General features: G+C 45.6%; 1 protein-coding gene across 1 annotated transcript in view; it reads right to left on the bottom strand.

Annotated features, from left to right (window-relative positions):
- Positions 1-1,615: 1,615 nt before the first annotated feature.
- Positions 1,616-25,064, bottom strand: part of NDUFA13 (NADH:ubiquinone oxidoreductase subunit A13) — a 74,532-nt gene continuing 51,083 nt past the window's right edge. The window contains exons 4-5 of the mRNA XM_073551325.1: positions 19,713-19,782; positions 1,616-1,780 (exon numbers count right to left, since the gene is read on the bottom strand). Coding sequence (XP_073407426.1) covers positions 1,661-1,780; positions 19,713-19,782 — 190 coding nt within the window. The 3' untranslated portion in view covers positions 1,616-1,660. The remainder of the gene's footprint in view (positions 1,781-19,712; positions 19,783-25,064) is intronic.

The following is a 25,064-nucleotide window of genomic DNA, read 5'->3' as shown; positions in this document are numbered from 1 at the left end:
TTATACACGGGTCATATACCTGGGGGTCGGCGGGGGAGCGAGGGTGTCAGAGATCATACTTGCCTGTCCTGCCGCAGTCTCTGCAGCCTCGCTTCTCCACGGTCTCCCTTCCTGTCTTCAGCGGTCACGTGGTACCGCTCATTACACTCATGAATATGCGCATATTTATGTGTAATGAGCAGTACCACGTGACCGCTGAAGACAGGAAGGGAGACAGTGGAGAAGCGAGGCTGCAGAGACCATGGCAGGACAGGTAAGTATAGCGATATTCACCTGTCCCCCGGTCCATCGCTGCTCACCGCTGTCTCTGCTGCATCCTGTGTCAGTGACGTTTAGGCAGCAGGGTGCGCGGTGACGTGGTTAGTGCGCGCCGCCCCTCTGCTGGCTGAACAGTCACTGACAAGAAGCGACAGACAGCGGCGATGGACCCAGGAGAGGCGAGTATGGCATTTTTTTTTTTTGCAGCATATGGGGCATATTCTATGGGGCAGCATATGGGTGCATACTCTGGGGCAGCATATGGGGGCATAGTCTATGGAGCAGCATATGGGGGCATAGTTTATGGATTCCACCCTCGGCTTATACACGAGTCAATAAGTTTTCCCAGTTTTCTGTGGCAAAATTGTGGGTCGGGGGGGTCGGCTTATACACAAGTATATATATACGGTATATTCCTGATGACCGTTATTGTGACTGCTTGTTTTTTGCGGGATGAGTTGACATTTTTATTGATACCATTTTCGAGCACATGACATTTTTTGATCGCTTTCTATTCTATTTTCGGGTGGCAGAATGAACAAGTGATACCAACACAATTGTTTTGTTTTGCTGCTTTCATATAGAAAAACTTTTTTGCATTGCTACATTCTTGGAAGGAATTGGTCCACAGTACCCGCTGAATCCCGTCACGTGACTGTTGACATCACGAAGGTCCTGCAGCTATCCTTGCAGCTGGCAGCATAACGCTGTGAACCGCGCTGCGAAGAACGCTGGCGAACCGAGGGAGCAGTGGGTAACTCAAGAGACTGTCACCAGCCGGGACAGTACTCTAGTAATCCATTGTTGGCAGTGACTTACCCCGCTTTATTTTAAAGAAAAATACAGAATCGCATGCAGGAAGGGCAGTTTTCCAATATCTGCCCAAGTGAAGAAGTTTTAATCCTGCCTAGCTCCAAACCAAATGTCACAGGTTTCTCCTCTTCATGTGAACTATAGCATTGTGTTGGACAAATTTGAGGTAAATTTCTAATTGCTCACCTTCTTAAGTGTTCCCATAACATATATTTATATGACGCCTCTGCATATACATATTTTCCTTACACCTTGGTAATTTATCTATCAATCATTAGTGTGGAGGCCCATAGCCCTGCTATTTGGTTTGGTTTTTTAAATTGTAGGAGGGAATATTGTGGATACTTCAGCGCAGACACATTTTAATGTTTTAATTTTGATTTACAACGGTGTGGTGTGTTGTCCTGTCGTGCGGCGGGTATCCCTTTAGAAGTACTAGCGCCCCGTGTTCACTTAAATTCCAATGTTTATTTACAGTCATCGGTCGGGAACATGTTAAACTGATTATTTGGAAAGAGATTATTTTAATCACAAGACAAAAAACTGCTTAAAGAAGGTTTTATTTTTAAATACATACTCCAGATATGGCTCAAACATGCCAGTGAAAATCATATGCTGCCTTATTCAACTCCTTCCGAGGACGGAGGTTGTAAAGTTCATTTAGTATAGGAGTCACCCAGCGGTCTGTGTGAAATGTAGATTCTCCAACCTGACAACACAAGAAAAAAAAAAAAAAACATTACGATATGAATACAAGTATGACAAATACTGCAACAATATTAAAAACAATTTAGCATAATAGCAAAGAATTACAAAAAAATGTAAGACCATCTACCAGAATAAATTCATACAAGGTTGTGGAAGAAGCCACACTTTACTCCTTAAAGGGAATCTGTCAGTAGGATCAACCTTCCTAAACCATCTATATAGACATGTAGGTCATAGGAAGCTGAATAAAAAGATGCCTCGATATCTGCAATCTGATGTCTTATTCCAGGGAAATCCTCATTTGTCTTATATGTAAATGACACCTTCCAGGCTATGGGGATCATGTTGACTGGAAGATAACTCTGCCTCCAAAGCTTATTTTAAATAAAAGGGGCCAGCATTGGTATGTGAGACAAATAACTAACAGAACAGCAGGATGAAGACAAATTTCAGTTTTTCTGTTGTTTGGATCTACTATACACTTATAATGTTACGGTCATTTTTGACCGGACCTATTAAAGTCTTGATTTTTAGCTACCGTATATACTCGTGTATAAGCCAACCCACCTAATTTTGCCACAAAAAACTGGGAAAACTTATTGACTCGTGTATAAGCCTAGGGTGAAAAATGCTGCAGGTACTGTTAGATTTCAAAAATAAAAATAGATACCAATAAAAGTAAAATTGAGATATCAGTAGGGTAAATGTTTTTGAATATCCATATTGAATCAGGAGCCCCATATAAAATGCTCCATACAGTTCATGATGGCCCCATAAGATGCTCCATACAAAATACACCCCATATAATGCTGCACAAAGGTTAATAATGGCCCCATAAGATGCTCCATAGAATAATATGCCCCATATGCTGCTCCATAAAGGATATGGCCCCATAAAATAATATGCCCCATACAATGCTCCATAGATTATGCCCCCATAAGCTGCCCCATAGAATATGCCCCCACACGCTGCTGCAAAAAAAACACACTCACCTCTCCTCGCTGGGGGCCAGGTGCCGGTGGTCGCCCCTCGCTCAGGACCCGGCACCTGAGATATTCACCTGTCCTGAGTCTATCGCTGCTCACCGCTGTCTGCTGCGTCCTGTCTCAGGGACTGTTCAGCCAACAGAGGGCACAGCGCGCACTAACCACGTCATCATGCCCTCTGCTGGCTAAACGTCACTGACACAGGACGCAGCAGACAGTGATGAGCAGTGTGGGAACGGGGACAGGTGAATATCGAATATACTTACCCCCCCCCGGCACGGTCTCTGCAGCCCCCCTGCGTCTCCTATGGTCTCCCTTCCTTCAGCGGTCAAGTGGTACCGCTCATTAAACTCAAATATGCGCATATTCATGTGTAATGAGCGGTACCACATGACCGGTGAAGGAAGGGAGACCGTAGGAGAAGCGGGGGGGCTGCAGAGATGCGTCGGGGGGGGAAGGGGGGGGCAGTATGATCTGACACCCCCGCTCCCCCTCCGACCCCCAGGTATATGACTCGTGTATAAGCCACGAGGGGGACTTTCAGCCCCCCAAAAAATGGGCTGAAAATGTCGGCTTATATACGATAATTTAAGTGTTTTTATCTGAATACCTGTTGCATTATTATACTGTACTAGCTGAAGAGCCCGGCTCTGCCCGGGCATAGTAACTAAGACACCAGAAACACATTGAGAACGCAAGCATATATATCATTTTAACCTCTACCCTGAATCGATTGAAGTGAATAAAAGAAATTTGTTTTCACTACATCGTGGAGCTGGACAACCTTTTTCCATGTCAGAACCAGAGCACTGAGTGGAACGGTCCTAACTTCCATACCAGGGATCCCTTTGAGAGTGGCCTGGGGTGAGAATCAAAGCGCTGATGGATTTACCCTAACTTCCATACCGGAGATCCCTTTAAAGGGAATCTGTCACCCTTTTTAGCCCCTATTAGCTGCCGGCATAGACATCGGGGGCTTATCTACAGCATTCTGTAATGCTGTAGATAAGCCCCCGATGTAACCTGAAAGAGAAGAAAAACACGTTATATTATACTCACCGGGGTGGGCGGTCCGGTCCGATGGGTGTCGCCATCCCGTCCGGCGCCTCCCTTCTTCATACGATGACGTCCTCTTCTCCCGTCCTGTAATGGCTCCGGCGCAGGCACACTGCTCTGCCCTGTTGAGGGCAGAGTCCTGCAGTGCGCAGGCGTCGGGAGAGGTCTGGCGCCTGCGCACTGCAGAATTGATAATAATAGGCTAGAAAGGGGCCATGGATATTGGTCCCCTGCCAGACTGAAAACATCAGCTCTCAGCCTCACCAGAAAAGGCGCATTCATAAGATGTGCCAATTCTGGCGCTAAGCCTCGCTCTTCCCACTTGCCCTGGTTCGTTGGCAAGTGAGGTTACAGTATTGAAGTTCATGTCAGCTTTGTATTGACAGCTGACATTAAGCCCAGAGGTTAGTAATGGAGAGGTGTCTATAAGATGCCTGAAAACCACAGAAAGAGGAAAAATCCTCCAAAAAATTCAGTTGCAAACCAAGCAGGCCCAAATGCATCTGCACTAATCAAGGGTGCAGCGGACCCAAGTAAAGTGGCAGCTGCACAGGTGCATAAATACCAAATGAAACAGCCAGCCTACAATCAGGGATTGGCCGTGTAGTACACCAGTGCAGAAAAAATAATCCGCATGTGGCAGTGTTCACACAGGGAATGCAGGGCTTCTGGCTAACAACCTCTTAGTAACACCATATAGGGGGGCTGCCCAGTGCCAACTAGAATGCATCCCGTGTGAACAGAGGCCACAAGTTTGCAGAACCATTTGGGCCCAACTGCACCCTGGAAAAAATATAAAAAGTGCACAACAAACATATCAATATATGTAAGGTATTGGTTGATATTAAGGCCTTAATACGGGAGCTGACAAACTGCGTCAAAGTTCCTTACACTTGTCAGTCCCTACTCTAACATGAAAACCACAGAAAGAGGAAAAATCCTCCAAAAAATTCAGTTGCAAACCAAGCAGGCCCAAATGCATCTGCACTAATCCAGGGTGCAGCGGACCCAAGTAAATGGCAGCTGCACAGGTGCATAAATACCAAATGAAACAGCCAGCCTACAATCAGGGATTGGCCGTGTAGTACACCAGTGCAGCTGCCATTTTACTTGGGTCCGCTGCACCCTGGATTAGTGCAGATGCATTTGGGCTTGCGTCTATAAGATGCCCCCATTACTAACCACATAGTAATATTGTAAATAAACAGTAATATTTAGTAATATATTGTAAATATTTCAGTAATAAAATACATGTACAGTAAGCGACACACGCAAAGCACTGACAAATATATAATATATAAAGCATATATTTCCTAGGAAATCTGTTTAAATTACAGAATTACTATGTAAAAGCTAATGTTAAAATCGCATTGCATACGGATTGCATTCTCATGTCATTCGGATGCTAGGAGAGAAAAATACTCGCATTGTACTTGCATGAAAATCGCATGACACTCGTCCGACATCGGACTGATTTTTTAAACTGAGATGAGTATGACCACTTATAAATTACACATAGCTCTATAGGGAGATCAGGGAAGCAGAAAGCGGCCACTACACATTACATTACAAAAATTTAACAAAAAAAGTTGAACACTTTGCAATTTTCACACTTTAAATTTCTAAGCCTTTAAACCAGATAGTTATACCACATAAAATAGATAATAAACATTTACCACATGTCTACTTCACAACATTTTTTATTACCAAACCTTTTTTTTTTTTTTTTAGGGACCACATCCCTTTTAGGCTATGTGCACAAGTTGCGGATTTTGATGCGGATCCGCAGCGTTTTTAGATGCGCGGATTTGCATCAAATCCGCAGTGTAGTGCACATGCAATGTTTGTGTATGGTAAATTAAGAATTGCTGTGCACATGCTGCGGAAAAATGTGCGCTGGATTTGCAGCGTTTTTTTTTTCATGTCAATTCTTTTTGTGGATCATCATCAGCGTTTTCCAGTCTCTCTCAGAAGAACAAGGGCGTAAATTTAAAGATCAAATACCACCTAAGGCTATGTGCACACGCTACGGATTGGTCTGCGGATTTTTATCTGCAGAACCGCAGGTAAAACCACAGGTAAAATGGTCTGCGGTTTTCCCCGGCGGTTTATCATCTCTACAATGGAGGAGATGGTAAACTGCAGCAGAATCCACAGAAAAGAAGTGACATGTCAATTCTTTCTGTGGATTCAAAACCGCAGCTTTTCCGCAGTTAAAAATCCGCAGCATGTGCACAGCAGAATGTAAATCACATATTTACATGCTACTGTACAAAACCGCAGCGGATCCGCAGCAAAAACCGCAGCGTGTGCACGTAACCTAACAAATCCGCACACTAAAAACGCATTACAATCAGTAGGAAATTTGCATGAAATCCGCAAGCGATTTCACCTGCGTTTTCTGCCAAAAGATGAGAATTTTGTGCAGAAACTTTCGCACACTAATCTGCAACGTGTGCACATACCCCTAAATTGATTTTGAGGTGCCTATGTGACAGAAAATACCTAAATGTGACACCATTTTAAAAAAAACTACACCTCTCAAGGTGCTTAAAACCACATTCTCAAAGTTTATTAACCCCTTTAGGGGCTTTACCAGAATTAAGGCAATGAGAAAAGAAAAATGAAAATGTTATTTTTTCCCACCAAAATATTGATTTAGGAGAAAATGGATCATCCATACAAATTGTTGTGCAATTTCTCCTGAACACATCGATACCCCATATGTGGTGGAAAACTACTGTTTGTGTACACAGCAGGGCTCTGAAGGGAAGGTGCAGCATTGGCTGGAATAGATAGCATTTACAAAGCCCTTCAAGAAACTTCTCTAAAACGGTGGTGAGCACTTTGAACCCACAGGTGCTTCACAGAATTTTATTTTTAAAAATTCTTCTAATTACACCGATACCCTATATGTGATGGAAAACTATTGTTTGTTTGCACGGCATAGCTTGGAAGGGAAGCAGAAGCAACTTAATTATGGAGTAAAATTTTGACTGAAAGATTGCGAATGCTGTTTCACATTTGAAGAGCCCCTAACATGTGTGACAAAGTCAGAGGTAAAGTGTTGGAGAGAAGATAAGTTTCACTACATTTAATGGCATCAGTAATGTAAAACCCAGAGTTTTGACCTAAAGCGTCACCAATTTTGTGACGCAGCAGCAATATTGCTAGTGATATCGCTATGTGTGATACTTACCTCCGACCGGCTCCCCCGTTGGCTATCGCTGATCGCGCGAGATCGGCCTGGTCCATTTCTCGTCATCGGTTTCCTGCTGGCGCCGACGAGCGAGCCATGGACACAGGCGGAAGACGGTTACTCTCGCCGCGTCTGAAAGGTAAGTGCGACCGCCACTACATCGCTAGTGAGATCTGCCTGTTTGACAGCTCACTAGCAACCATTTAGCGATGCAGCAGCGATCCTGCTTTTATGTGGACATCCATAGAGCGGGTGGGAGAATGTCCATCTTATCTCCATCCTAGAGTGAGATCTGGGGATTAACCCCATCATGAACCAGCCTATTTTGACCTTAATGACCTGGCCATTTTCTGCAATTCTGACCAGTGTCACTTTCTGAGGTAATAACTCAGGAACGCCTCAACGGATCCTAGCGATTCTGAGATTGTTTTTTCGTGACATATTGGGCTTGTTAGGGGTAAATTTAGGTCAATAATGTTTGCATTTATTTGTGAAAAAATGGAAATTTGGCGAAAATGTCGCAATTTTCAAATTTTGAATTTTTATTCTGTTAAACCATAAAATAGTTACTAAATAACATTTCCCACAAGTCTACTTTACATGAGCACAATTTTGGAAACAATTTTTTTTTTGTTAGGAAGTTATATGGGTTAAAAGTTGACCAGCGATTTCTCATTTTTACAACAAAATTTACAAAACTATTTTTTTAGGGACCACATCACATTTGAAGTCAGTTTGAGGGGTCTACATGGCTGAAAATACCCAAAAGTGACACCATTCTAAAAAACTGCACCCCTCAAGCTGATCAATTCCACATTCAAGAAGTTTATTAACCCTTCAGGTGTTTCACAGCAGCAGAAGCAACATGGAAGGAAAAAATGAACATTTAACTTTTTAGTCACAAAAATGATCTTTTAGCAACATTTTTTTTTATTTTCCCAAGGGTAAAAGGAGAAAGTGGACCCCAAAAGTTGTTGTCCAATTTGTCCTGAGTACGCTGAAACCCCATATGTGGGGGGAGGACCACTGTTTGGGCGCACGGCAGGACTCAGAATGGAAGGAGCACCATTTGACTTTTTGAATAGAAAATTAGCTCCAATCGTTAGCGGACACCATGTCGTGTTTGGAGAGCCGCTGTGTGCCTAAACTTTAGAGATCCCCAACAAATGACCACATTTTGGAAACTAGACCCCCTAAGGAACTTATCTAGATGCATAGTGAGCACTTTGAACCCCCAGGTGCTTCACAATTGATCCGTAAAAATGAAAAAGTACTTCTTTTTTCACAAAAATTTTCTTTTAGCCTCAATTTTTTCATTTTCACATGGGCAACAAGATAAAATGGATCCTAAAATTTGTTGGGCAATTTCTACTGAGTACACCAATACCTCATATGTGGTCATAAACCACTGTTTGGGCGCACGGCAGGGCTCGTAAGGGAATGAGCGCCATTTTACTTTTTGAATGGAAAATTAGCTCCAATCGTTAGCGGACATCATGTCGCGTAGAGAGCCCCAGTGTGCCTAAACATTGGAGCTCCCCCACAAGTGACCCCATTTTGGAAACGACCCCCCCCCCAAGGAACTTATTTAGATGTGTGGTGAGCACTTTGAACCCCCAAGTGCTTCACAGAAGTTTATAACGCAGAGCCGGGAAAATAAATCTTTCTTTTTCCCCTCAAAAAATGATTTTTTAGCACGCAATTTTTTATTTTCACAAGGGTAACAGGAGAAATTGGGCCACAATCATAATCCCAACACACTCCTACCCCAATTCCGACCCCTAACGGAAAAAAAAAAAGTTATTTTATTATTTGTCCCTACCTATGGGGGTGATAGACGGAGGGTTAATTTACTTTTTTTTTTATATTTTGATCGCTATGATAGGGTCCATCACAGTGATCAAAATGTAACTGAATGAATCTGCAGACAGTAGATTCGACGGGTGCACTGCGCATGCGCCCGCCATTTTCGAAGATGGCGGCGCCCTTGCAGGATTCAGCAGGGTCGCCGGGACTCAGGAGATATCGGGAGGGTGGAGGGGGGATCAGAAGGTGGGGGGGAGCGTAGGGAAGGGGGAGCAGATGCTGACGGCGGCGACCGATCGCTGCCGTCAGTGGCCGATTGCCCCCGTCAGTCAATAGTGGGGGGGGGGGGTGTCAGCTCTCGGTCTCCAGCCATGGCCGATGATATTGCAGCATCGGCCATGGCTGGATTGTAATATTTCACAAAATTTCATTGGTGAAATATTACAATTGCTCTTCACTTTTAACAGCCAATCAAAGCGTTCATAGCCATGAAGTACTATGCCACCCACCCCCCCCCGGGGTGAAGTACAAAGGGTCCTGTGCCTGAGGGTCAGGTGACCTTTCAGTGACCCAGTCACCCGACCCGCAGGAACGCGATCCCCCCATGACACAGCATATGCATCACAGGTCGGATTGGCACCGACGTTCATGACGCATACGCTGTGTCACAGGTCGGGAAGGGGTTAAGTAGTTGGCCTCCATTGGCAGCAGTGGTCAGTGTCTGTAGAGGAGCACTCCACAAAAGCATTTTTTGTTTTGTTTATGCCTGAACCGTGGGTCTTACTAAGCCTGAGTGGGCTCATCCCCGCTTATACAAGGACTGTGCCTAGTGCTACAGTCTTGTTTTTGTTTTGCCCAGAGGGTCGTGTTTACTTTGTGCTTCACCTTGGTTTGCGCCGCATCTAAATAAACCAACTGCAGTCCTAAAGCCACACTGTTCCCGTGTCTAGCTCCATGTACAGACGAGTCAGACGATCTACCACACGTGCCAAAACACCAGAAACAGAAAAATTTATCTAGGGGTGTAGTGAGCATTTTTAACCCTCTGGCGACTCACAGAATTGAATAACATTGGCTGTGTCTATAAAAAATATAATTTTTCTCCACTAAAATGTTACTTTAGCCCTAGGTCTAAGGGGTAACGTTTCTCCTTGTGGAGAGTGACATACTGGCTCTGGCATGCCACGGTAAGGAGGCTTATTCACCGTGCAATGCTTCTCTGGGAAATTTAATATGCAAATTGAGATTATGATTTGACTTTTATCCTAAGTCATATTGCAAGATTTGTTAAAAGGTTAATAGTAATTTGTGGGACTGCTGCTTCCAACAAATTTCAAGTCCTCTTCCTCTCTGAAAACGCATTTTGCACTTTAGCTCTAAGCTTTTAATTTTAAAAAGGGATAATAATTGGAGAAAACGGACTGTACAATTTGGTACTCAATTTCTCCTGAGTATGCCAATACCCCATATGTGGCCAAAAGCTATTTTTGAGGCAGTGGAAAGCTCAGAAGGGAAAAAGCGCTGGAGTTCAGATTTCTCTGGAATGATTTGAGTGTGCCATGTAACATTGGCAGAACCCCTGAGGTGCCAGGACAGCAGAAGCCCCATAAGTGACCTCACTTTACAGACTTACCCGGACTTTCCCACCCAGAGGAATCATACACGGCGTCACCTATCCAGATTTCTTCACACAGGTACTTACCGTCTCCTTTTGAATGTTATCTTCAGGCGCTGTTACAAAGCTTATTTAACCCTTTACTAGAATGATTCATTATATTGCCCTTCTCTGTTTAGTTTTAGTGGGATCCATACCACATATTGCTAAGAGGATTCTTCATATTAGTAATGTATACAAACCATAAAAGAAAAAAAGGTTTGTTTTCCTTTTGTCCTAGTTACTATGGCTTTCATATGGTATTTTCTGGCATCTGCATTGTATTATAATGCTGTTTTCCTGACTTGTTTTCAGCACAAAGGGCAATCTTTGTAGTATCCATTAATTTAATTTTGTGTATGCTCTTTGTAGTATTTTTCAACGGTCTGAAGTACGATTTATATATATTACTGTATATACTCGTTTTTTTGTGCTGAAAATGCCCCCTCGGCTCATACATGAGTCATTCAGCAGAAACCAGTGGGGGAGGGGGGAGCAGCGGCAGGAACCGATGGCTGGGAAGTCATACTCACCCCTCCTGTGCCTCGCTGAACGTCCCCTGCATTCTCCGTTGTCCCAGCACTGACAGCTTCTTCCTGCCTTCAGCGATCACATGGTACCGCTCATTAAGGCCATGAATATGGATGCCCATGGGCGTGGAAGCATATTCATGACCTTAATGAGCGGTACCATGTGACCGCTGAAGGCAGGAAGAAGCTGTCAGCGCTGGGACAACTGAGGATGCAAGGACGTTCAGCGACGGCACAGGAGGGAGAGTAAGAAGGAGGATGGGGGCTGCACAGAGGGCATTGGAAGCACAGAGGACGGGTGCAGCGCGGAGGAGGACGGGGCAGCATGGAGGAGGACGGTGGCAGCACAAAGGAGGACGGGGAGGACAGGGAGCTGAGCCATACATAGAAGGGGGAGCCAAGCCATGCATACTGGGAGGGGGGAGAGCCACACAGAGCAGGACAGGGATGAGGGGACAATGTACACCCGGCTTATACTAGAGTCATTAAGCTTACCCAGTTTTCCGTGGCAAAATTAGGGGCCTCAGCTTATACTCGAGTATATACGGTATATATGATTTACTATGTGCAATTTATTTTATTTACATATGGGAAATTTGATTTGTGTTTATATTTTTGTTCTGAAACGAGCTCTGTTATATTTCACAGAGACAGACATCTCTTGAAAAAGGCTCGCCAGCCGAAACGTTGAGAATGTGTGTCTGCATTCCTGAAAATTTGTGTCTACATCTTTACCTTACCTAAAGGAAAATAAACTTTAAAAATATATATTTTTGAGTGGCAGAGTTCTTTATCCTATTGTTTATATTTTTTTTTCTCCTGAGCACCGACTCGGTGGCAGTGAGCACCCCTTATTCACATTTATAGATCCCCTGAGGTGCCAGGACAGCAGAAGCCCCATAAGGGACCTCACTTTACAGACTACACCTCTCAATGAATTCATCTAGGGCTGCAGTGATCATATTGACACCACATCACGTGACTCACAATTTTATTCCATTGGGATGTGAAGAAAAAATAATTACATTTTTACAACTAAAATGTTGATTCAGCCTCAAGTTTTTAATTTTAATAAATTTTTATAGGAAAAAATGGACCTAATAGTTTGTTGTGCAATTTCTTCAGAGTGCACCAACACCATACATGTAATCAGGAAATACCTTTCAGGCACAGTCGAAAGTTCAGAACGGAAGGAGCCATATTGTAGTGCAGATTTGACTGTTATTGTTTGCGGGTGCCATGTCCCACTGGTAGAGCCACTGAGGTGCCATAAAAGTAGAAACCCCCCATAAGTGACCATTTTACAAACTAGACCTCAATGAATACAATTAAAGGAGCAGTGATCATAGTAAGGTAGGTAACAGCAGGTTCGCAGGATGCAGTGACGAGACGCAAGACTGGTTGAATTTTGAAAAGCAAACTTTTTATAATTTAAAGCCGCTAGGGCTATACTAAGCAACCAAAAAGGGGTAACAACAGTTGTCCTCGCAGGGACACAGTACAACCAAACACTATTTGAAAAGAACACGACTAACCCGGCCGAGGCCGGTTACTATGGGGCCACGGTATGGCCGTCTACGGGTCCTTATACTCTATGTCACTTATCCGTCCTGACGTCCCTTGGCGCCTCTGTGGAAGCTGCGTTGTTGATGAAGCTGCTTTGGCGTCTTTGATGAGGCTGCTGTGTTGTCTTTGATGAGGCTGCCTTGGCATAGCAGCCGCTGGGCCCAGCTGCTCAAGATTTGGAATAGTCTTTGGGCGCCCCAGCGCCCAGGAGGAGTTGGGGCACAACAGGCCCTGATGGAGTAACCCCCTGCTGTAACAGCGGGGTTGCGCTTTTTAGCGAGTTCAATGGGACTCCTGTCCCCAAGCAGGGTTGTGTCGCAGTGCTCAAGAGTGGCGGTTTACTGGCCGCGCGCACAGCCTGAGGCTGTGTGCAGAGTGTCTCTGTTGACGCGGAACAGGCCCCAACTGCCGACTGCAGCGGGGTGAAGGCGGCTGTGTGCGGTGATAGACAGGCCGCAACCACGGGCTGACGTGAACCGGCAGCGTCCGCGGGTGGCAGCGGGCAGGCCGCAACCGCGGGCTGAAGGGGAATGGCAGCAGCCGGGAGAGGGAGCGGACAGGCCACGGAGGGCTCAAGCTCAGCGGTAACGGCCGAGGATGACCAGGGGCAGATCGTAACCCGGGATTGGGGTGCAGAGACAGTCCCGTCGGTAAGCTCGGCGCCTCTTTCCTGAGGGCCACTGCGTATCTACCCTCTACTGCTGGTCTCTTCTCTGAACTGTCAGTGTCCTTCCCGCTTTCCCGCCTCCTCCGTCTCCTGCTCCGTGTCTGACATATCACCAACTGCCTCCTCTGCGCGCTCCCTGCCCCTTTTATACTTGCCCCTCCCCTTGCTGTCCTGTCACTCTCAACAGTCCACTTTCCTCCTCTGTCCCCCGGGTACTGTTTCCTTAGAAACTCAGATGGCGGTCCCCTTGGTTCCGGCCCGGACACTATGTGGGGGTCCTCCTCCCTACAGTGATCCCACAGGTGTGTCAGAAATTTATACCACTGGGTGGTGTAGAAAAAAAATAAATGTTTACCACAAAAATTTTGTTTTAGCCCCAGATTTTACATTTTCACATGGGGAAATGGGTAAAAATGGCATCAAAATTTGTCCTACAATTTCTCCTGAATGAGGCAATACCCCATATTTGTCGTTACAGTACTGCTTAGCCATACAGCAAAATTCGGGATGGACGGAGTGCTGTTTGCCTCTTGGAAAATGAAATATTGTAAAATAGTTGCCGGACTTCATATATAGAGCCCCTAAGTGCCAGAAGAGGAGAATCCCCTTCAATTGACCAAATTTCGTAAATTACACCCCTCTATGAATTTATCTGCAGATGTAGTGACAATTTTGACTCCATGTGTCCTGAGTGAAAATTGCAAATCTGCCATTGTAGTGCCCATACATTGCAGTGCCCAGTATGTTGTACCTAGCTCGTGCTTCTGGAGACATGGTCCCCGTAAATTAGGCGGGCTCTCATCGCTACACACGTGGATACCAAATGTAGTTTAGGCACACTGTACGGCTCAGAATGGAGGGGGGACATTGGGATTTGGGAGCGCAAAATTTGCTGAATTTCTTTTGAGGGCGAGGAGCAATTTTCCAGAGCTTTTGTACTACCAGTAACATGAAAGCCCACCATATTTCAATTAACAGACGACAGACCCGAGTTGGGACTTGCTATTTTTGTGCACTGAGTGGAAACTTTGTTGGGAATATTTTACATGACATTTTGGAAGACGTTTATCCTGTGCTCTATGCTTAGCTCTTACATTAAAGGCTTCCATCTAAGTTTCCCAGTGACGTGATTCAGATGACACGCCCGACGGATCCATTCCCTGTAACTAGGCAGCGGAGGTAGTCTGGACTCCATATAACCAGTGAGAAAATAAACCCCTATATAGTTTTTAATAACCATCTTTAAAATGAACTAAAAAAACACTCAAAAGAACACAACACTCTAAAAGATACAAAATTATAGAGGTGTGATTATCCAAAAGTGGAATATATTGGGTCCATGAAAAATATCTTTTGGTAGGACATGGATGGGAGGGGGGGAACGATTAAAGATTCCCTTAAAAAAACTCCCCCTAACATGCCGCAGAGGTTGGCATCCTAATAACTCCGATATAGAGTTGTTAGGATAAGTCACGTACTTCAGAGATTTACATGGAAACCCCGGTGTAAGGCTGTGTGCCCACGATGCGTTTTGTTAAGCGTTTCCGCAGCTTTTGAGCCGGATCAGACGCTGCAGAAATGCTTAAAAGATGCATCAAATTAATTAGCATGCATTTTTGGCTTTTTGTGCCAATGCATGCGTTTTTAACCGCTCAGGAATCGCTTAGCGGCTAAAAACGCAGTATACTCATTAATTCCCGCATTGCTCAGCGTTTTTAGCCATCCCCAATGTTCCAAGATGTCGCGTGTGAAAAAACGCGTCAAAAATGCGTCAAAAACGCGCAAGAAACGTGCGGAAAAAGACGCGCGTTTTCTGGGAAAGGGGATCCTTTTCCTGAGCGTTTAAAAACGCTAGCGTGGGCACATAGCCTAAGCGTTTAGCACAGAATAAATGTGAGCCAAGCCTTACTGTGATCTTAATACGCATAATACATTTTTCTAATGACGTCTGAAATGTTCCTTTGTTGTTTCTTCACTACAAAACAACCAAAAACATAGCAAAAAGTTGTCGGGTGAATTATAGCTATTTTGATCACATTGTTAGAAACAGAAGCTTAATCCACCACAACCACTAAATAGGAATGGTGGTAAGCACACCACCACACTCTTACGAACTTTGTCTTACAAAAAAATCTGCATTTGCTCCCTATAACAGCCAATCACAGAGCAGCTTTCATTTCTTATACTGCTGATGTAAAATAAAAGATATGCTATGATTGGATGCCATGGACACCACCACACTGTATGGAAGTTGGGTTAAGAAAATCTTCTCTGCCCACAGCAGCCAATCACAGCACAGCGTCCATTAATTTCTTTGAACCAATCTAATGACACCAAAATCATCTACCAAAGGTCATGTAAAGGGATCAAAGTATGGTACAAGAAAAAGTCTATGGAGTCCGTGTTTATGAAAACAATGGTACACAATTTTTTTCAAAATTTTTACTGAGTTCAGCAATTGAATAAATAAAAATCACCTCCTACCTTTCAAACATTTAACCTTGCAGACCTGCACTATTAATGAGCAGGTAAAAACCATATAATTTACTACTTTTTATGAAGATTATAAAAAGCAGTAAATTATACTGCTCCTGTTACTCAGCCTTTGTACCACGATGAACAGCTTCCCCAACACAGTATGCTGGATGCACAGCTCCCTACACAATATGCTGGACCTGACAGTATAATGCCCACACACTATGATGGCCATCATAGCCCACAACACAGTATGATCACCCAAAAAGTTTGATCCTACAGTTTTATGGCCCTCACAAAGTATGAATGCCTCCACTGTAATCCACTCAGAATGATACCCCACAGGCCCTTTAATACAATATTATCGCTCCCACAACTCCATACACAGTATGACTAGACCCCAACAACCATCCAAAAAGAACGATCCCACGCATAGCATGGTCCCCCTACAATGCCTAATGCACAAAATGGTCCCCCATAGTCTCCAACACAGTATAATGAACACCACAGCCCCCTATATATTGTATGGTGGTCCCAACAGCCCCCAAACAGTGTGATGACCCATGCACACAGTATGATGGTCTCCTAAAGCCTCTCTACAGCCCCCACCACCACCACATAGTATGATGGTCCCCAAAGCTACTCAACACAATAATTACACATATGTGAATGACCATTATTAAAAAACTACTTGCCCCTGTAGCCCTGGCAATCTGCTCCCGTCTTTAGATTGCGCCTGTTGCTCCAGCACAGTGACATCACAATCCCTGCCGAGATATTCTGTAAAACAAGCTGACTGGTAAAAGAGACCAGACTGCGCTTTCCTCCACCTTTAGGCTGTATACCTATGATGCGCATTTTAAGCATTTTCGACGCTTTTTTCCCGCAGCGGAAACACTTAAGAAATGCTAACAAAACGCATTCCTTGCAATCCTATGGGATTCCGCAGTTGTGCCCATGCTGCGGATTTTACCGCTGCAGAATCGCATAGTAGTAAAATCCACAGCATGTCCATTATTTCTGCGGAATCGCCGCCATAGAATTGCATTGAAACACTCACTTTACGCATGTGGCTATGCCCACCATGTGTAAAGTGAGCACTTCCTGTGCGGATGGTACACAGGGTCTGGAGGAGAGGAGGCTCTCCTCCAGATCTTGGGTACCAAGTCCCTGGAGGGGGAAAAAAAATAAAATTAAAAAAAATTAAAAAATCGGGATATACTTGCCCTCTGATGGCCTCCCGGAGCTCTCCCGCCTGTCCGCCACGTTGCCAGCATCTTCCGCTCCCAGGGATGTATTGCGCGAATCACCCCAGATGACGTCACGGTCTCGTGACCGCTGCGTCATTTGAGGTGATTCTCGCAATGCATCCCTGGGAACGGAGCTTGCCAGCAGCGTCGCTGAGGGCCGGGACGACTCCGGGGGCCGCTAGAAGGCGAGTATATCCCAATTTTATTTATTTTTTTAACATTCTTTTACTATTGATGCTCCATAGGCCAACCTGTCAATCACCTTTCCAAGCGATGCTTCAAATCGCTTGGAAAGCGCAAGCATTCTGCAAGCTAAAAACGCTTGCAAAACGCTTCTGCTTTGCGGGAAAACGCCAGCGAATTTCACATGCATTTTACCCGCGGCAGGGCTGCAGACATTTCCGCATCATTTCTGCAACATGGGCACATAGCCTGACACTCACCGGCATGTGCAACTGGTTAAAAATCGCATCAACATACAAGAACGGACAGTGGCTGTGGCTTACAGCCCACTGGCCACTGTTTCCAGATTTTTTGCTGTACCAGTGAGCGAGATGGATAGGAGCCACCAAAGGACCAGATGTGGCCCTTGAGCAGTAGTTTGCCCAGGTCTGAGTATAGGGTTTCACACAAGTCACTAAAAGTACATATGATAATAGAGCTTCAGACAAGTGGCCTATGGTGCGCTGCAAAATCCCATTGGAAACAGGCGGCTGATCAGATACCAATAAAGTTGGTCTGTTATCATTTAACCCGAGCACATGGAGCAAGTTCAAGACCTGAACCTGCTCAATACAGCTGTCAGTCATTGACATTGGATTTTAAAATAGTTCCATTGCTGGTGTGCACATTCCGGAAACCATGTTCCCACCTCACACTAACGCTATCAGCAGATGAGTGCCTACTGAAGTCCTTCATGAGTGCAATAGTTGTACAGGAGAAGATAATCAACTTTCTTCAGCTGAAAGAGAATGAACATCCATCTCAGCCAGCATGGAAGTCTTAATGCGCCCGTCTCCTGCTTCACTCAGTCTATTTTACTGCAAATCTTGGCAGTTGCCATCTTTAAAACCCTGACAGTGCAGTAGATAAAGCATGCTTTGCTAAATAAAAGGCATTTAGAAAAATGTTTAAATATGTGTATTTTTTTTGCATTTCGTGGAGAACCTCTTTAAAAGGGGTATTCACATCTCCAAGGTCCTATCCGAATATGTAGTAGCTTATGTATCCATGGTTACGACCACTTATATAGTGAAAGTTGTTGATGGTCGTACCAGATACCTAAGCTAATGCAATGCCCTGGACATGGAGTAAGCGACATATAGTATAGTTCTCCTGATAAGCTATGTTGCTTACCCCATGTGCAGGTAGCTTAGGTACAGTGAGTACGCAAAGTATTCAGACCCCTTTAAATTTTTCCACTCTGTTTCATTGCAGCCATATGGTAAATTAAAAAAAAACAAAAAAAAAAAAAAAACTTTCTCTAATTAATGTATACTTTTTTTTCCATTTGGTCTGACATGCCCTGTGAGCTCTTATATAGACAGGTGTGTGCTTTACAAATCAAGTTATTTGCTAATATTATATTACACCTTCTACATATTGGGATGGGATCTTAGAGCTGGGAATACCCCTTTAACAGCCTGTGTGTGGCTAAAACTTTGCTTGCTACTGATATGACGCCAACATCTCTGAGCTGTTAAGCAAAGACATTTCACACTTCTGTAGTTGTGACCCAAAAAGATTTAAAATTTTTCTTTGCAACTATGTCAAGAACAGACGGTCCTAGAGTGCTTCTGAACAGTCCAATTTACTTATGTGGCAAATATGCGCATAAAGAACAGACAACAGAAATTCATTATACACACAGTGTGTCAAGAGAAAAAAAAAAATGGGATGTTCTGGTTTACAGACCAGACTACTGCATGGCAATGGCAGGCAAATCCTGCACCCGTCTGCTGTGTGGACAAGAACACGAAGCTAGTGACACTGAACTCACTCTTCTGAACTTAAAGGGAATCCATTAGCAATTTTTTGCTACCTCATCTAAGAACAGCATAATATAGGTAAAGAGAAGCTGATTCCAGCAATGTATCACTTAGTTACTGGGTGCAGCAGTTCTGACGCAATCAGAGGTTTTAGATTTGTAATGGAGCAGAGCTGAGGAAGCTAACCATGTCCACGCCAGGCTCTGTATATACAATGTCTATAGACAGTGAGGTGCTTATCACAGTGGGAGGAGGCGTTGCTAGACTAGTGTAGTCCAGCAATGTTATTTCTTGGTGATAAATCCTTCACAGTTAGTAAACAGCAGCATGTACTTTGACAACAGACACATCCCTGAATTCCGTGTTTCAGTCTATCTCCTGCTGTCTTCAGATTACATAGCAAAAACCTGCTGACAGATTCCCTTTAACCTTATACGGATTGATAGGCTATATTTTATGGTCCTCAATGTGTGGACTGACCGCACGTCTCTCAACTCAAGCTTACAGCCTCATAGGCATATATTATAGTCATGTGTTACCTGACAGTGTAACAATGCTCTCTACCGATTTAGGAAAACTAACATGTGTAATATCAAGATAACGCAATATATGATAAGTTCTGGTTCACTGCAGGATGGATTAGGAAAACACTGATCTACATGTCAACACTCATCCATTTACACATATTAAAGCATCTACCGTAATTCTTTGATTTTATATTATGAAACAATTATTGCAACCATTGGATGTTCTTACCTTCCAGCCTGGGACATCCTTCATGATAATGGCCTCTTGCTCCAAGTTCTCTCGCAAAACACGTAATATCCTTTTAAAACATGAAATGAACAGGTAGGTAAACCATGCTGTACAGATTAAATAGTATATACAAGTTTTAGGGGCTGGCTGGCAAATTTTAACCTGGGGAGAGAGCAATCACAGAGCACTAGTTCATTTTAATCTTACTTGCCTCTGGCTGCTACATAAAAGCAACATAAGTAACGAGTTTAATAAACGGGTCGGAGGTGGGGTTTTTTTTATATTGGGATCACATTCACATGTGCAATCCTAGATACATTATCGAGCTGTTAGTATGATCTTCTTGAGGGACTAAGAATGAGTATTGCTATATATTTTACATTTTCTGTATGTTGTGCTGATATAAGACTATAACAAACATGACATATGCCTGGTTTCAAAAAGTAACCATTACTGACTACCACATTTTTTGTTCTTGATTTCTTTTAGTGTTTCTTAAAGCCAGAAAGTTGCCATTTGAATTGACTTTAGTTTTGTGCCATGTCTGTGATCTGCTTTTTTCTACAAAATTAAACAACTGAATGAACATCGTCCAAGGCCGGTGATTCCATAATTTTTGCCAGGGGTTGTATCTAGTGAGACTTTCCCCTTTTTAGGATTAGTTGTTTACCATCTTCATAACCTCGCAATTTTAAGGTTTTTGCACTTCAGTTTTTTCATCCCCTTATTCCTTAACTTTATTTTTCCATCTCCATAACTGTATGAAGGCTTGTATTTTTTTTTTCCAAGATGAGTTGTACTTTTGAATAACATCACTCATTTTATATGATGCACTGGAAAGCGGTAAAAAAATTCCAAGTGCGTTGAAATTGCAAAAAAAAAAAAAGAGCAATTTCACAATTGTTTTTCTGTTCTTTCCAAAGACATATTGATAGGGAATTTACTGTAGATTGTGAGCCCCATCGGGGGACAGTGATGATAATGTGTGCAAACTGTAAAATGCTCCAGAATATGTTAGCAATATATAAAAAAACAGGATTTTTTGGGTTGCTTACCGTAAAATCTGTTTCTCGGAGCCTTCATTGGGGGACACAGAGACCATGGGTGTATGCTGCTGCCACTAGGAGGCTGACACTATGCACAAAAAAAGGTTAGCTCCTCCTCCGCAGTGTACACCCCACCGACCGGCAGGAAGTTCCTCAGTTAGTGAGAAAGCAGTAGGAGAAGTAACAGAATAGATTGAAAACAGAACAAACAACTCAACTGTAACAAACCGACAAACATAAGAACAGGAGTTGTAGAACATGGGAGGGTGCTGTGTCCCCCAATGAAGGCTCCGAGAAACAGATTTTACGGTAAGCAACCCAAAAAATCCTGTTTTCTCGTTCGCCTTATTGGGGGACACAGAGACCATGGGACGTCCCAAAGCAGTCCCTGGGGTGGGAAACAAACTTCCATCAGGCCAGTGGACTCGCCACCGCAGCCTGCAGAATCCTTCTACCTAGGCTGGCGTCCGCCGAAGCGTAGGTGTGGACCCTGTAGAATTTCACAAAGTTGTGAACCGATTACCACGTTGCAGCCTTGCAAAGCTGCAGTGCGGAAGCTCTGTGACGCACCGCCCAGGAGGCACCCACCGCCTGGGTAGAGTGCGCTCTGATCCCTGGAGGGGCCACTCGATGCTTGACCCGGTATGCCTCCAAAATTGCCGATCTGATCCAGCGCGCAATAGTGGCCCTTGAGGCTGACAATGTCCTCATTGAGGTGAAACGAAGATACCACCTTCGGAAGAAAAGAGGGCGGAGGCCGCAGAACTACCTTGTCCTGATGAAGGACCAAAAAAGGAGAGCGGCAAGAAAGTACCGCTAATTCCGACACGCGTCTGATGGAGGTAATGGCCACCAGAAAGGCCACTTTCCAAGAAAGGAGGGAAAGGAAACATCCCTGAGAGGTTCAAAAGGAGGACCCTGCAGAACCTGAAGAACCAAATTAAGATCCCAAGGATCCACGGGAGCTCGGTACGGAGGAACCGTGTGAGCCACACCCTGGAGGAAGGTTTTGACCTGGGGCCGGGAGGCCAGCGTTTTCTGAAATAAAATGGACAGTGCCGAAACTTGACCCTTCAAGGAACTGAGAGCAAGCCCCGCATCCAGCCCTGCCTGAAGAAACGCCAGAATGGAAGGGAGCGAAAAACCAAGGGCGCGATGTCATTGGCCTCACACCAGGAGAAATAGGCTTTCCAAGTACGGTAATAGATCTTCGAAGAAGAAGGCTTTCTGGCGCGGATCATGGTATGAATTACCCGATCAGAGAATCCTGCCCGTCTCAAAACCTCGGTCTCAACAGCCACGCCGTTAAATTGAGCGACCGAGAATTGGGGTGGCAAATCGGGCCTTGAGACAGCAGATCTGCCCGTCGGGAAGCTTCCAGGGGGCGTCCGCGAGAAGGTTGACAATGTCTGCGAATCAAGACCTTCTGGGCCAATTCGGGGCGATGAGGATGACTGGAATCCCCTCTGCTTTGATTTTCTTCAACAACTTGGGAAGAAGAGGCAGGGGAGGGAACAGGTAGGGGAGCACGAACTGTGACCAAGGGACGGCCAGAGCGTCGGCGCCCACTGCCAGAGGGTCCCGAGACCTGGACACGAATTGTGGGACTTTCCTATTGAGGCGAGATGCCATGAGGTCTACCTCCTGGGTTCCCCACCGACTGCAGAGCAGATGAAACACCTCCGGATGTAGGGACCATTCCCCTGCCGCGAGACCCTCGCGGCTGAGGAAATCGGCGGCCCAGTTGTCCACGCCGGGAATGTGAACCGCGGAAATCGTTGGAACAAAGGTCTCTGCCCATTGAAGAATTCTGGACACTTCCGCCAGGGCTGAGACACTCCGTGTCCCCCCTTGGCGGTTGATATACGCCACCGCTGTGGCATTGTCTGTCTGAATCCTGACAGGCAGGCCCTTGAGGCGCCTTTCCCAGTGGACGAGAGCTAGATGGATCGCCCGTATCTCTAGGACATTGATCTGCAGAGCCGATTCCTGAGTCGACCATCGACCCTGAAAAGTGTGATTGCGGAACACTGCACCCCAGCCGATGAGGCTGGCGTCCGTAATGACAATCTGCCAGTGAACGGAAAAAAAAGACCGCCCCAAGAGAATGAGGGGAGACGTCAACCACCAGTTGAGAGACCGCCTGATCCGGCAGGAAAGGCGAACCGGACGATCCAGAGACAGAGCCGACCTGTTCCACCTGGACAAAATGGCCTGCTGGAGTGGCCTGGCGTGAAATTGGGCAAAGGGAACTGCCTCTATCGCCGTCACCATCTTCCCCAGGACCCTCATGGCTGTCCTGAGGGATGGAAATCGTGTGATCTGTAATGATCGCACGCCCTGCTGCAGGGAAAGAATCTTGTCTTGTGGGAGAAATACCCTTGACCGACGAGTGTCGAACAGAAGGCCCAGAAACACAAGGCGTTGAGTAGGGACCAGACAGGACTTTTCCCGGTTGACGATCCACCCAAAACTGGACAGGGTGTCTAGAACGATCGCCACACTTAGGCGGGCCTGTTGAAAGGAGGGGGCCTTGATCAGGATATCGTCGAGGTACGGAAAAAGAACGAGACCTCTGATCCTCAACAAGGCCATCAACGCCGCCATAATCTTCGTGAAGACTCTGGGAGCGGTGGCGAGCCCGAAAGGAAGCGCGACGAACTGGTAATGTTCGTGAAGAATCGCAAACCGCAGGAACTTCTGATGTCCGGGAAATATGGGCACGTGTAGATAGGCATCTTGGATGTCTATGGAACCCATGAATTCCTGCTCCTCCATGGAAGCAGTTACCGAGCGAAATGACTCCATCCGGAAGTGGCGAAGGCGAACTCTCTTGTTGAGTAACCTGAGATCCAAGATGGGTCGAACTGTCCCAGCCTTTTTCGGCACCACTAACAGGATTGAATAAAACCCTGTGAAGCGTTCCGATTCGGGAACGGGCACAATCACCCCGGAACTGAGAAGAGAGGCGATGGCCGAACCGAACCCCGGGATCAAGGCCGGATCCCTCGGCGGATGGGATTGTAAGAAACGATCTCGTGGAAGAGAAATGAACTCTATTTAGTATCCTGTTGATACAACCTCTCTGACCCAAGCGTCCTCTACTGAGGCGAGCCAGACGTCGCTGAAGAAGAGAAGTCGACCTCCCAATTGGAAGGGACCCACGGGAGACCGATGGTAGTCATACGGACGTAGACCGTCCAGATCCAGATCTGGACGGTCTTCCCTGGGAAGAGTGGGACCGCCAGGACGGAGTGGGCCTGAAGGAAACCTTCTTTCTTTCCTGACGTGCCTGTGGCCTTTGCTGGTTGGAAGGGTTTTCCGCTGTATTGAAACGGCGGAAAGTCCGAAAGGGACGAAACTGACACCTTGGAGGAGGTCTGCGAGGCTTGGAGGGGAGAAGAGAACTCGTACCTCCGGTGGCGTCCTTAATAATCTGATCCAATTGTGATCCGAAGAGACGCACTCCCTGAAAAGGCAGATTGGTCAGAGACTTTTTAGAGGACAAGTCCGCCTGCCAGGCCTTGAGCCAAATTGTACGTCGGATTGCCACGATGTTACTTGACGCCTGAACTGCGCAAGATGCGGCATCCAAGGAGGCAGAAAGCAGGTAATCCCCCGCATGGGAAATCTGATTGGCGAGATCGGCCAAATGCTCTGGTCGTGCCTTATCCAGAATGCCCTGCCGAAGGTCATCTGCCCAAGTGGATATGGCCTTTTCTGCCCAAGAAGAAACAAAGACTGGACATACCGCTGCTGATGCCGCTTCGAAGGCAGATTTTGCTAGAGATTCTATGATCCTATCATTAGAATCTTTTAGCGACGCCACACCTGACAGCGGAAGGACCGTATTATTAGAAAGTCTGGACACGGGAGGGTCCACCGAGGGAGAAGCGGCCCAGTTGTCCGTGAGCTCTTTAGCAAACGGGTACAGCACGCCGAGACGCTTCCTCTTTGAAAGCGTCTGGTCGGATCTTCTCTCTCCTTTGTAAAAATCTTTCCAAACTCAGAATGGAAGGGAAACACCCTGGATGGTGTTTCCGCCCGTCTGGACGAAACCTCCTGATCTGAGGATTTCGCAGAGGCGTCAGCGATGTCAAAGGTATGGTGAATCGTGGCAATGAGGTTTTGCACCGTAACCTTCATGTTCGCATCCTGGTCCGAATCCAGCTCTAAGACCCCTTCCGATTCCGAAAGCGCTTCGCCTGACTCGGGAGAGGAGGCCCGAGAGGGAGACTGCTGGGGTCGACTCCGCCTGGAGGTCCTGCCTGGGCCTCTTGCGACTGCCGCTGGCTGGCTCAGATGG

This window comes from Dendrobates tinctorius, unplaced genomic scaffold (genome assembly GCF_039654945.1).
Source record: "Dendrobates tinctorius isolate UK_male_01 unplaced genomic scaffold, ASM3965494v1 ptg000175l, whole genome shotgun sequence".
NCBI classification, from domain to species: Eukaryota; Metazoa; Chordata; class Amphibia; order Anura; family Dendrobatidae; genus Dendrobates; species Dendrobates tinctorius.
Note: the sequence above shows the minus strand (reverse complement) of the source record. Positions and strands in the feature narration are given on the sequence as shown.